Source organism: Pseudonaja textilis, chromosome 3, assembly GCF_049901715.1.
Source record: "Pseudonaja textilis isolate UNSWEBS1 chromosome 3, rPseTex1.2, whole genome shotgun sequence".
Classification (NCBI taxonomy): Eukaryota; Metazoa; Chordata; class Lepidosauria; order Squamata; family Elapidae; genus Pseudonaja; species Pseudonaja textilis.
In genome coordinates, this window is record NC_141992.1 from 62,062,954 (window position 1) to 62,075,314 (window position 12,361).

Genomic DNA, 12,361 nt, shown 5'->3' on the forward strand with positions numbered 1-12,361 from the left:
AATTCACGAGCAGTGAATCTTTCAATTATATTGTGCATAAACCCAAAGAGCTAGGTAAATTAGGCAAGGGTATGGAGATGTGGTGCCCTTCAAAACATTGGATGTGAACTTTCAAAGGCCTTCAACCACTCTCGTTCTCGGGAAACGGCTTTGCATTTTTATCTCTAGGGTCTCCGGCCACGCACGCATGCGCGTTGCTTTTTTTTTTTTCCCCCCAATCGCTAATCTCGCGGTCTAAAGTGGGGGCAAGTGATTTTACATGTTTGTATTTTCTGAGGTGAATTCACAGAAACCTCCCGCGTTGGGAGGCGACGGATTGGGGGTGGATTCCCCAACTGCGCACCTCAGAGTGGCTTTGGGGAGGCTGCTGGTTGCTTCCAATGTTCCCCTGCAGAAACAGAAACAAACCCTGGCTATATTGCATGTAAATTGAAAGGATTTGCTAAAATACTGGCAGTGGATGAAGTTTGACTGCTCCTTTACAGTCATACCGATACGCTGTAGGCGTCTTCAGAAGTTCCTCCGGACGGCAGGTATATTCTTTTTTTCTTTTTAAGTTTCCTGGATTGGATTAATCTTGCTTTACAGACTAGTGTTTCTCAACCTTGGCAACTTTTAAAGATGTGTGGACTTCAACTCCCAGAATTCCACAGACAGCAAGCAAACGAGCAAGCTGGCTGTGGAATTCTGGGAATTGAAGTCCACTCAACTTAAAGTTGCAGAGTTGAGAAATACGTACTGCTTTAGATTATGAATTTTAAAATAAGGATAGCTGTTATATGGATTTTTTTTTCTCTTGCAAGGACATAAAGGCATACAATTATCTCTCTGCTTTTGGGAAACTCCTTCAGCTTAGGTGTTTAATATTAAAATATTTATGTATAAAAATACTCTGTATGAGTGAAAAAAGCCAAAAGTGAAATAAATTTGGAAATTTATTCCGCTTCTTTAATGCTTTTCATTTTGACTTTTTCTTCCAGAAATCTGAAAGCAGAATGTCATGCTATCTTGATGCCGAAAATGATCCAGAAGGAGAACCTGTATATGTTCGAGAGAATGGTCAGCTCTTTATGATAAATCAAGATTCAGGAAGAAGAGTCAATTATACTCCAAATTCAAGGCCTTCAAGATTGTTCTCTAAAGAATTCTCTGTTGAGCTTTGTGTCAACAAGGAAAATGACAATGGAAGGACAGATAATTTTATCTTCACTTACACAAAGGAGGGAAGTCTTCGTTATTCTTCCAAGTCTCTTTTCAGCCTAGTCCTGAGCTATATTGCTGACAATATTAATCATGTTGATTCACTGAATGACTTTCCAGAACAGATAGCAGAAAAGCTTTTCTATGCTGCAGATGCTAGGCAGAAATTCATGGAATCAAAAACAGGGCTCTGTGCTTTGCAGACATTCACTAATGCTTATGGATGCTTAGTGCTTCAGAAGCTATGCTTGAGAAATGGGTAAGCACAAACAGTTTGCTAAATAGTAGTATGTTTGTAAGATAATATATATTTGGTAATATATATATATATATATATATTGATTTTCAAGAAGTGTAAAATTGGAGTGCTCTCTGAAATTAAGCAAATAGATCAGTGCAAATAGATAGATTGAACTGCCTACTTTATTTTTTGAACTGTTCTATACTGGAAACCGAAATATCGCTTCATTTTCAGTTGAAGGATATTAAATATGAATTTAATCTTTCTGGCTTAATATTTATAAGGTAGTCTTATTAGTTTATCATTATAGGATTTTTAATTTGTACTGTTGTAGCTGTTTTGTATGAGAAATAATGTTGTGAATGTATAAATAACTACAAAAGATACAGGGTAACCTTCTTTAAGTTAATTTACTCCACAAATGTGTTAAGGCTTCATGCTCATTGAGATTTATAGAAGTTGAAGTATTCCCTCCCCCCACCCCCGCCCCCAATAAAATACCTATTTTCTATAGTATTACTGTAGATTTTGAATGTACAGGAATACTTGCAATCTTCTCAAACAGTTATCTGAAAATAAACTGTATTGACATCTAAAGAACCTGGATCACATTTGCCTTTTGTTGAGATGCTTTGTAAATTGTAAATGAAAGAAAATTGGTTTCATTGTAGTTGTGCTTTAGACAATAAGCATAATCCTTGCTTTAATAGAACATGCACAAGCAGGGAGTTCGACAGATTACTTCTGAGATCCTGACTATTGTATGATTTTACTAGCGCATTTCTCCATTACTTCTTTTCAATGCTATATTGAAATGGAATTGAGCATAAATAAAAGTGGCTTAGGCTGGGCATTTAACAAAATCTGTGGTTGCTTTTTCCAAAATATATGGGACCCAAGCTATTTTCCAAAACAAACAAAATACTGTAAGAAAATAATCTTGTTTGTAAAGATGATTAGTAATATTAATTCTTCAGCAATAGAAGACAGTGCCCAAGACAGCACTACGTTGTAGGAGCTTACATTTTTTTTTATTCTTTACAGTTCTCTAATTATCTCTGAAAAACTTGAAGAAATTAAATCTTTCCGAGGTCTGACATATTTGGATTTGTCTTGTTGTAAACTTGGGGACGGCCATGAGCTGCTAGAGCACGTCACCAATGAAAGTCTGTCCAGGTACAGTAATAATAATTGTGAGATAAATTACCATTCTCATTTGTTTGTTTATTGCTCAGAGAACTATGGCAACTGAAATTAGTTCCAGTTTTAATTATAACAAGGCTGAAATACATTTATCTTACAAATGGAATAAATTATTACATATTTCACTTGTTGGAAAATTTTTATTCGATTGGTTGATTTTGTATGTGCTAGCTGAAAGTACATGCTAAATTCTACTATTTATTTATTTGTTACACTTATATCCCAACTTCTATTCAGGAATTTAAAGTGGCATGCATAACCCTCCTTTCTCCTCTTTTTTTCGTCAAAGCAACAACCCTGTAAAATAGATTGGGCTAAGAGAGAGACAGAGTCACTGGCCCAAAGACTTTCTAAGGCTCATGCTAGATTTGATACTGGATCTTTCTGGTGACATCCTACACCTTACCAATTACGGGTAGTCCTTGACTTACAACCATTCATTTAGTGACCGTTCGAAGTTACAGCACCACAGAAACGAGTGACTTATGACTGTTTTTCACACTTAATGACCGATGCAGCATCCCTATGGTTGCATGCTCAAAATTTGGATGCTTGGCAACTGGTTCATATTTATGACAGTTGCAGTGTCCAAAGTCAGGCAACCCCCTTTTTGCAACCTTCTGAAAAACAAAGTCATTGTGGAGGCCAGATTCATTGAACAATCGTATGATTAGCTTAACAACTGCAGTGATTCAGTTAGCAAGTGTGGTAAGAAAAATAAAATGGAACAAAACTCTCTCTTAACAACTTCTTGCTTAGCCACAGAAATTTTGGGCTCATTTGTGCTCGTAAGTCAAGGCCTACTGTACATTACCTTGGCTCTCTCTATACAGGTAATTATAAGGGCTTTCTTCCTTCACAAGGATGCATTTCATGGCAGAAAAAATGTAGAAGGAAGAACCAAAGGTGCTTTTTCCAAAAGGCAACTACATTTTCTTGACACCCCCCCCCCGCTCCCCCAAATAATGTTTTGCTTCTCATCCAAGAAGCTTCTTTAATTCTAACTGGTTGATTGAAAATTTCCATAGACACTACCTTTCATAGAAGGAAGTTCTTAAATTTTTCTGGTTTTACAATTATAGATTAAGGAGAAAAATCAGGAAAAAATTGTGTGTGTGTGTGTGTGTGTGTGAGCTATAATGAAACCTGTTGATTTATGATTTGGGATATTGTATCAATTCAGCAATTACAGGTTGCTCCACTTACCAGATTAACCAAAACATGATTTAGTGCTGTATCTAAATCTGGTCTATATTTATTAATCTAACAACAGACAACAGCTGTTTCTGTAGACATGTTCATCATCTTCTTCACTAATAGTCCATGTAGCAATGTTGTCTGGACATGCACATGCATGTGTATAGCACATGGACTGAGGACAGCTTTTGAAGCAGAAAGTCTGAAAAGGATATGACTGCTTAAATATTTCAAAGAAAGAAAGGGACTTTTTCATGCTAATGTCGTACTATAATCCATGTAATACAAAAAGACCTATTTCTTTTAAATGCTTTTTTACAGCCTTGTTTAAACAATTAAGTCATAAATCTAGAGGAATAGTGTCATACCTATTTAATTTACAATTCTTTGCAGTTTGTTCAAATTTGCAATTGCAGACATATACAACAAATTGGGTTAGATTAATAAATTAACTAGGTTTATTATTTATATACACTTTTGAGACAAACTTTAAGGTACTAGAATATGTTTTTTGAATCAATGGTTTTTTCCTGAACATTATTAATATATGATAAGTGTGATTAGATAAAGAGTTCATGCCAGTCTTTAAATGAGAGAGGAAACCTGAAATAATAATTGATACTTTTCAGGAAATACTCTTTAACAATTAACAATTGTTTTTGTAAAAACTGCAATTTTTACCTCTTACTTCAGTCTAACTCACCTTCTCCTGAAAGATAACTGCTTATCAGATATTGGGCTTCGCAAAATGACAGCACGAGTTCGAGTGATGAAAAGAGGCCTTGAAAATCTCTCAGCATTGGATTTGTCTTGTAAGTATAAATTAAGATTAGAGAGCAGGTACAGGTAGTCCTCAATTTACAACCGTTTGTTTAGTGACCATTTGAAGTTACAAAGGCGCTGAAAAAAGTGACATGTGACCATTTTTTACACTTAGGACCATTGCAGCATCTCCATGGTCACATGGCCATGATTCATATTTGTGACAGTCGCAGTGTCCCTGGGTCACTTGATAACTTTTTACGATCTTCTAACAAGCAAGGTCAGTAGGGAAACCAAATTCACTTAACAACTGTGGGGATTCACTTAACGGTGGCAGGAAAGGTTATAAAATGGTGCAAAACTCAGCAGCTGTCTTGCTTAACAACAGAAAATTTGGGCTCAATTGTTGTAAGTCAGGGACTGCCTGTACCTTCCTTTCTTTAACTGAACTTTGAGAGACAAGCTCCTATTTTTTTGCTACAAAGTCAGCAATGTTATCCTTCATGTTTGAGATGACTCAATAGATTATTCGAATACTTTGGAATGTTACTCAGGAGACTCAAGTTCTTTGTGTGTTTTTTTTAAATCTCAATTTTCTTTGATTGTGCCAGTTCTCTTCCAGATAAACTTTGAGATAGCGCTGTTTGGAAATAGTTGGTTTCAAAATAGCAATCACTGGTGGTTTGCAATATTTATGTTAACTGTTGAGGAACATTATCAGATAATCTGATGTTGGATATTATCTGCATGTGATGACTTATAAACCTATTTCCTTATATCACCTTCAAGTAATTGGCATAGCTCATTTGAAATCAGGTAATGGATTGGTTAAAGCTAATCTGGTGTTGGACCATAATATAATATAATATAATATCTAACTCTGGAGAAGATGTAATGAATTGAAACTGAAAGTAGACAAGAAAGATCTCTGTGTACTGAACAAAATATCACCCTTGCAAAAGAAGCAGAAACTTAGTGTGGGGGTGCGTCTATCTTTTTTTTTGTGATCCTTTTCCTGCGCATTCTTCTAGCTCCAACTTGACTAATATAAATACCCTACATGGCAATGTCTTTATGTCTTGTTCAGAAATTTAAATACAGCATGTGGCTTTGTCAAAGACATCCCATTATGCAAATGATAATATAGTGGCTGCCGATTTGTTTCCAGGCAAAAGACTAGTAATGCCACTTTATAGTCTCACTGGGATATGTCCAGCTTATATGAGTGTATATCCCTTTCTATTTGATCCTCTTAGTTAATTAAGGAGATTTGCTTACGGTTTCTCAAGGTTATTTTGCAAATGACTCGTGGTTGATCTTTCTTCTAAGCTGTTCTGCTTCTTTAGAATGCATTCACTGCTAAATTAATTGTTCATGTTGCTTTAAGAAAATAAAGGCATATTTTAAACAGTTTGAATTCTAGATTTTTACTATTTTTAATTTAAATTTTGGCTTTATGTTCTGTTGTAAATTGCTGAAAGTCTTCATTGGCCAAGTTAAATAAATGATTTGTTACTAATTTAATTCAATTTAATGTATTAAGCTTATATGTTCCCAACTCCCTTGAGCAATGGTTCCTAGTTTGAATACAGCAAACAAGATGGTAAAATATCCTGATTTTCTGAAGTTCTATGGAACAGAAGTATTTGATAGCAAATATCTTATCTTTATTCATATATAGGTAATCCTTGGCTTACAACTGTTCATTTAGTGACCATTCAAAGTTACAATGGCAATGAAAAAAGTGACATGACTGTTTTTCACGCTTACAATTGCTGTAGCATCCCCATGGTCATATGATCAAAATTCAGAAGCTTGACAACTAATTCATATTTATGACGGTCGTAGAGTCTCAGGGTCATATAATCACCTTTTGTAACCTGACAAGCAAAGTTAATGGGAAAGCCAGATTCACTTAACAACCATGTTACTAACTTAACCACTATAATATTCACTTAACAACTGTGGCAAGAAAGGACAAAAAAGGGGAGCAAAGTTCACTTAACAAATGTCTCAATTAGCAACATAAATTTTGGGCTCAATTGTGGTCGTAAGTCAAGGACTACTTGTAGTGAGAAAGAAAAAGTGCATATGTCTGTCCTGAAATTTGATATTTCTCTGTTTTTGTATAAGGTTTATATGCTCTCTAATCCCACAGGACTCTGAGTGATTTATATTCCTTTCTTACAATAAGAATATCAAAACAATAAGACTGTATAACAAAATAATAATTTCAATAGCAAAAACAATATTACATAGAGCTTAAAGCCACCCAGAACAATAACATCCAGATCCTCTTCCAAGCTTTTCTAGAAAAGTTAGATTTTATGGCTTTCCTAAAATATAACAAAATTTAGGCTAATTTAACCACAATATTTCTAAGAAGAGGGGCTGCAGTCAAGAAGGTAGTCCCTTTGGTCAAGAAAATGAAGCTTTCTGAACCCCTTTCAGTTAAGTAACAATAATAGCTTAAGTAGTGTAATGTTTAGCATTTCTAACAAGTATCAAGTTAAGAAACATTTAAGTAGCTTTGACTTACTTTTTCTCTTGTATGCCCTTTAGCATATATAACAGGTTTAATTTTAATGTGATATTGTTCTTTATATAGATAATCCAGGAATCACAAATAAAGGAGTTAGGTATCTGCGTCCTTTCAAGAAGTTGAACTATTTGGATCTCTCTGGAACTGGCCTCAGGGTAAAAAGAAGTGTTTACTTTGTTTAACATCTAAATCAGTGGTGGGATTCAAATTTTTTTACTACCGGTTCTGTGGGTATGGTTTGGTGGGCATGGCATGGCTTGGTGGGTGTGGCGGGGGAAGGATCCTGTAAAATCCCCATTTCCTCACCACTCCTGAGGGAAGGATACTGCAAAATCCCATTCCCTCCCCACCTCACTAACCTGCTTCCTAGCTCTGTTCTCCTGTGCAGGGCAACAAAAGAAGACCCAGCCAATCAGCTGGGACTCAGGAGGCAGAGAACAGATGGGGACGGGGCCAGTCAGAGGTGATGTTTGCCGATTCTCCAAACTACTCAAATTTTCCGCTACCAGTTCTCCAGAACTGGTCAGAACCTGCTGAATACCACCTCTGATCTAGATTTAGGCACATGTATATTTACACACACACACACATGCACACCATACACACTCACATATAAAAAGGTTAATATTTCTGTCTTATCATAAGACTTGTCGTTGACTTTGTTGTTTTATAGAATGGGCGGGTTCACATATTAATCTTAAAACATGATTTTTTTAAACATTGCAAGAAAACATGCTAATAAGATATGAAAGAGTCAATGTGCTTTGAGTCCTTTCTGTAAATCAGTGTCTTCTGTTGGGGCCTCTTGAGACATGGCACACAGGCTCTGGAATGATATTATCTGGAGACTGTGTAATCCACCCTGATTATACTCCCTGAGGTAGTAAAATCCTTATTCTAGGCCAGAGGTCTCCAAATTTGGCAACTTTAAGACTTGTGGACTTCAACTCCCAAAATTCCTCAGCTAGTATAACTATGCTGGCTGAAGAATTCTGGGAGTTGAAGTCCACAAGTCTTAAAATTGCCAAGTTTGGGAACTCCTGTTCTAGGCCTTCGGACAGAGTAGTATGAGAGCCCCTGTAAGATTTTGCTTGCTATGATTTTGTGATTTTGTTTTGTTTTACTGATTTCATAGATAGATAGATAGATAGATAGATAGATAGATAGATAGATAGATAGATAGATAGATATTATATATTTGTTTTCTTAAGTTTTCAGGGGTACTTACATGTATGTTATTCAGCTTTGTTCAGGTATTTTCCCACGTCATTATAGTTGTGCTTTTAAAGTTGTAGCAACGTTTCGGCAGAATCTCATCTGCCATCATCAGGCTTCTGTATTGTGTTCGTCGACACAGACGAACACTATACAGAAGCCTGATGATGGCAGATGAGATTCTGCCGAAACGTTGCTACAACTTTAAAAGCACAACTCTAATGGCGTGGGAAAATACCCGAACAAAGCTGAATAACATACATATAATATATATCCCTTGCACCGCCTGCCCCACCACATACAAAGGACAAACTAACAGAAGAATAAGTGCATGCATTGAAGAACACAAGAACTCAATCAAAAAAGAAGAACCAACCTATTCCCTGGTCCAACACCTCAAAGCCACAGGACATGAGATTGACTTTAAAAATTCCAGAACTATCGCCAAAACTGAACACTTCAACAACAGAATAATCAGAGAAGCAATAGAGATAGAAAAACGCCCACACAGCATGAATAAACAAGATGATACCTCCCGCCTACCAGCCATTTGGAAACCCGCCCTCATGAACAAATGAGTACCTAACATGAAGAATGACACCAGACCCACACGCACGAGGGCCACACAAGATGCTACCACCACACTTCCACATAGAAAGCAGAAGATAAGACACCCACACAGAAGATGAGACACAACCATGGACCAGAAGCCATACCGCAGCTGCATCACTACCCACTTCAAACCCCTCCGACCCATACATGACGTGAACTGACGCCCGCCATGAAGTTGTGGCACGACCATGAACACAAAGCCAAACAGCAGGATCACAGCTCACTAGCTCAAATCCCCCAGCAACTAAGACTAACCTGAACACAACCAAGCCCCCACCTGAACAGAACACACCCACAGCCAATCAGAACACAGCCAACCCCCCCAACCAATCAGAACACAGCCAAACCCCCAACCAATGAGAACACACCCCCAGCCAATCAGAACACAGCCAAGCCCCCACCCAATCAAGTCACACCCCCACTAGCTGTTAAAAGGAAGAAGCAGCTGCAAGCTCACATTACTCTGAGGAGCACAAAGCCGAAGACACAAGCCTGAAGATGATGAATGAGACTTCATCGAAACGTTGCCTAGATACTTCCAATTTTACGCGGGAGAAAACCCGAATAACCAAGGATACACACACACACACACACACACACACACACACACATATATATATATATATATATATTTGATTTGCACCCAAAATCATCGGGAGCTAGGCGTTTTTTTCAATCAGTAAAAATAAATAAATAATATAAGTGTGGCCACCTCATTGCACTAAGCTATAAAGCATTGCTTATAAACAAAAAGGCTAAACAATTTGCAAAGCCAAGCCATTAGACATTACTTTATGACATGAACATAGCCAATCTAGTTTGGTTTCTCTTTATTGTCAGGGCACAAAAGAAGTCATTGATCAAATCCACATGCTCATAGACCTAGTCCATTCAAAGATTCCTTTGAAAGAATTTGATCATAGCAGCTGCAAAACAGAAGGATGGGCAGATCAGGTACTTCCTAAATTATCAGTATCCATTTTTAATATCCGAAAGATGAGCTTGTGAGTCTGAATGTTTTAAAATGTCAGGCATAAATAATAAATATTTTCTTTTTTAATGCTTAAATATGTTATTCATAAAATATAACTGCAAGAAGATAGGATGAAGTACAAACAAAATGTAACATTGCTTATATAGTAAAAAAGAATATACAAAACTAATTAAATTAGTAACATTTGAAGAAACATATATATATTAATGTAGAACTAGCTTAGTCCTTTAACGTGTTATTAAATCTAAGTAGATCATGTTGTTCTATCTTCTCAGTTTTTATACAGTATATTATTTCAGCATGACAGTTATATAATAGATTATTAATATTCTATTTTAAATGTATAGTATATATTTATGAAGTATTCATAAAATAAAGTATAAAATATATAACTGGATATTCATTCTATCAATATAGTTATGCTAATATTACAAGTATTATATATTATAGAGTCCTTCTTTGAGGGAGGTATAGAAATATAAATAAATGATTATTTAACAATAAATGTATTTTTAAATGAATAAACTTTGGCTTAAGACTGTAAAAAGGATAGCTGTTGCAGATATTATAATATTCTTTCAATTCAGTTAACTATCACTTAGTTTTTGCCATTAATGACACTTGTTCATCCTAAGTATCATAATTTATACACAATTAAGTAATATTATATTTTGCATTTAGGTTGATTGTCATACAAAAATCAGTATACTCAATATTGAAATTAACTTTTTCAGGTTATCTTGCAGTGGAAACATGCAGTCCTAGAAGTAGTTAACTCCAAAGAAAGTATAAAATCTAAACTAGCAGCTCAACGTTTCTGTAAGTAATTGAATAAAGATAGTTGTTTTCAAGCTAAAACTACTTTAAAAAAAATGAGATATATTTTTGCTCACTGAAGCTGTGAGCTAAAGAGGTTGTACATGGACAGATGGTAACAGTTAACTTAAAGTGGGGTTTTTAAAAACTTCTCTCTCCTCATGAAATATGATTCCTCCTTTACTCAGGCTTCATTTAAAATGACTGGAAGAATTAAAATAATCCTTTGAAACATTTGGAAGCCTTCAAAATGCTTTATCTATATAAGTTAATGTTCTTTTTTTGATACTGCTAGCCAAAACATAACAACATAAAAATGCAATTGTGGCCACTTCATGAGTGGGTTTTTGTTGTTGTTGTTGTTTGCAGATGGAAAAAGACCTAGAGCAGAAGGATCTCAAGAATCCTTGTTAGGAGAAAAGCAAAGAGAAAATTGTGAGAACTTGCAGTTCTACAAAGAAAGAAGAGAGACATCAGATAATCTTTTACCACAGAGAGATATGGAAATGATTGAAGAATTCCCGAAGAGAAGGAGAACTGCAGCTGAGCAAAAGAACCACCACCTTCAATCAGAACTCTTTAGCTTTTCACAGACAGAATGGGACCTGCTAAACTCTTATTGAATAAAGTGAACGTTTTAAACTAATTGGCTGATGTTCAGCTTTGTTTCTCTTGGAAAATAAATGGTGCATTCTATTTTTGCAGTTGATGGACTGGAAAGAAATCAACTTGAAGCCACTGTAAAGAAAACAAAACACTTGCTGTACTTCTATACATACAATAAATGAGCACTTTACCATGTTTGGGTAAACATAAAGGGGATTCACTGAGAAACTGCTGGGAATGATACTAGCTATGGTTCATTTTTGCCCCGGGTATTGATTTTTGTTGGGCGTCTTTAATTCATGCAAGTAATTCTTGCATGATGTAACCTCTTTGTATGTAGTATCTGAAGAAACGGCAAGACTTGACCACAGGGAATTAAATATAATACAGTAAACACAATGGCTGAAAAGTGTTATGGTTGAACTGTTTATGTAAATTGTGATGTTCAAAAATATACATTTGTACTTTTGGGGAGAAACAATACAACTGCTTGTGCAGTTTTGGGTTTCAAAATTTGGAGCTCGCCAACTAAGTTTGACCATTCCACATTATAAACTCTCCTGTCCCAGGCCAAGCACATATCCAAATACACGAAGGGGTGTGTTCATTCTCTTCATTAAATGAGGTGTGCAAACAGAGACCCTTGCAGTGTACAGATAGTCTCCCTGCCAAAGTTTAGCAAGTTTGGCTTGCAGATGAAAAAAAGCAACACACAGAACAGCAGTCAGGTGGAGCCTTGAGGGTGAAAGCTTATAGCAACACGATAGTTAAGTGCATCTGGTCTTCCCATTGACTTTGCTTGTTAGAAGTTTGCAAAAGCTGACCACGTGACCCCCTGGGCATGGCAACTGTCATAAATATCAACCAGTTTCCAAGCATCTGTATTTTTATCATGTGACCATGGCAATGCTACAACAGTTGTAAGTGTGAAATATGGTGGTCAGTTTTTTCAGTACTGTTGTAACTTTGAACA

At 36.1% G+C, this 12,361-nt stretch overlaps 1 protein-coding gene across 2 annotated transcripts; it reads left to right on the forward strand.

The window, feature by feature from the left end:
* Position 1: 1 nt before the first annotated feature.
* LRRC42 (leucine rich repeat containing 42) lies at positions 2-11,428 on the forward strand. 2 transcript variants are annotated; one of them, XM_087929941.1, is made up of 9 exons: positions 221-533; positions 981-1,459; positions 2,486-2,617; positions 4,535-4,653; positions 7,212-7,300; positions 7,534-7,608; positions 9,813-9,926; positions 10,701-10,785; positions 11,152-11,428. In XM_087929941.1, exons 2-9 carry the CDS (start codon positions 996-998, stop codon positions 11,403-11,405), a joined length of 1,332 nt encoding a protein of 443 aa, XP_087786067.1. In that variant the 5' UTR covers positions 221-533; positions 981-995; the 3' UTR covers positions 11,406-11,428. The 2 variants fall into 2 exon arrangements, with proteins under 2 accessions (XP_026562908.1, XP_087786067.1); XM_026707123.2 differs by lacking the exon at positions 7,534-7,608 and having other exon boundaries at positions 2-533.
* The last annotated feature ends 933 nt before the right edge of the window (positions 11,429-12,361 follow it).

Bases quoted from the DNA above. Each gene is read 5' to 3' on its own strand.
- LRRC42 (XM_087929941.1), top strand. From the start codon at position 996: ATGTCATGCTATCTTGATGCCGAAAATGATCCAGAAGGAGAACCTGTA. The intron at 1,460-2,485 runs GTAAGCACAAAC...TATTCTTTACAG, and splicing joins AAGCTATGCTTGAGAAATGG to TTCTCTAATTATCTCTGAAA. The intron at 9,927-10,700 runs GTACTTCCTAAA...TAACTTTTTCAG, and splicing joins CAGAAGGATGGGCAGATCAG to GTTATCTTGCAGTGGAAACA.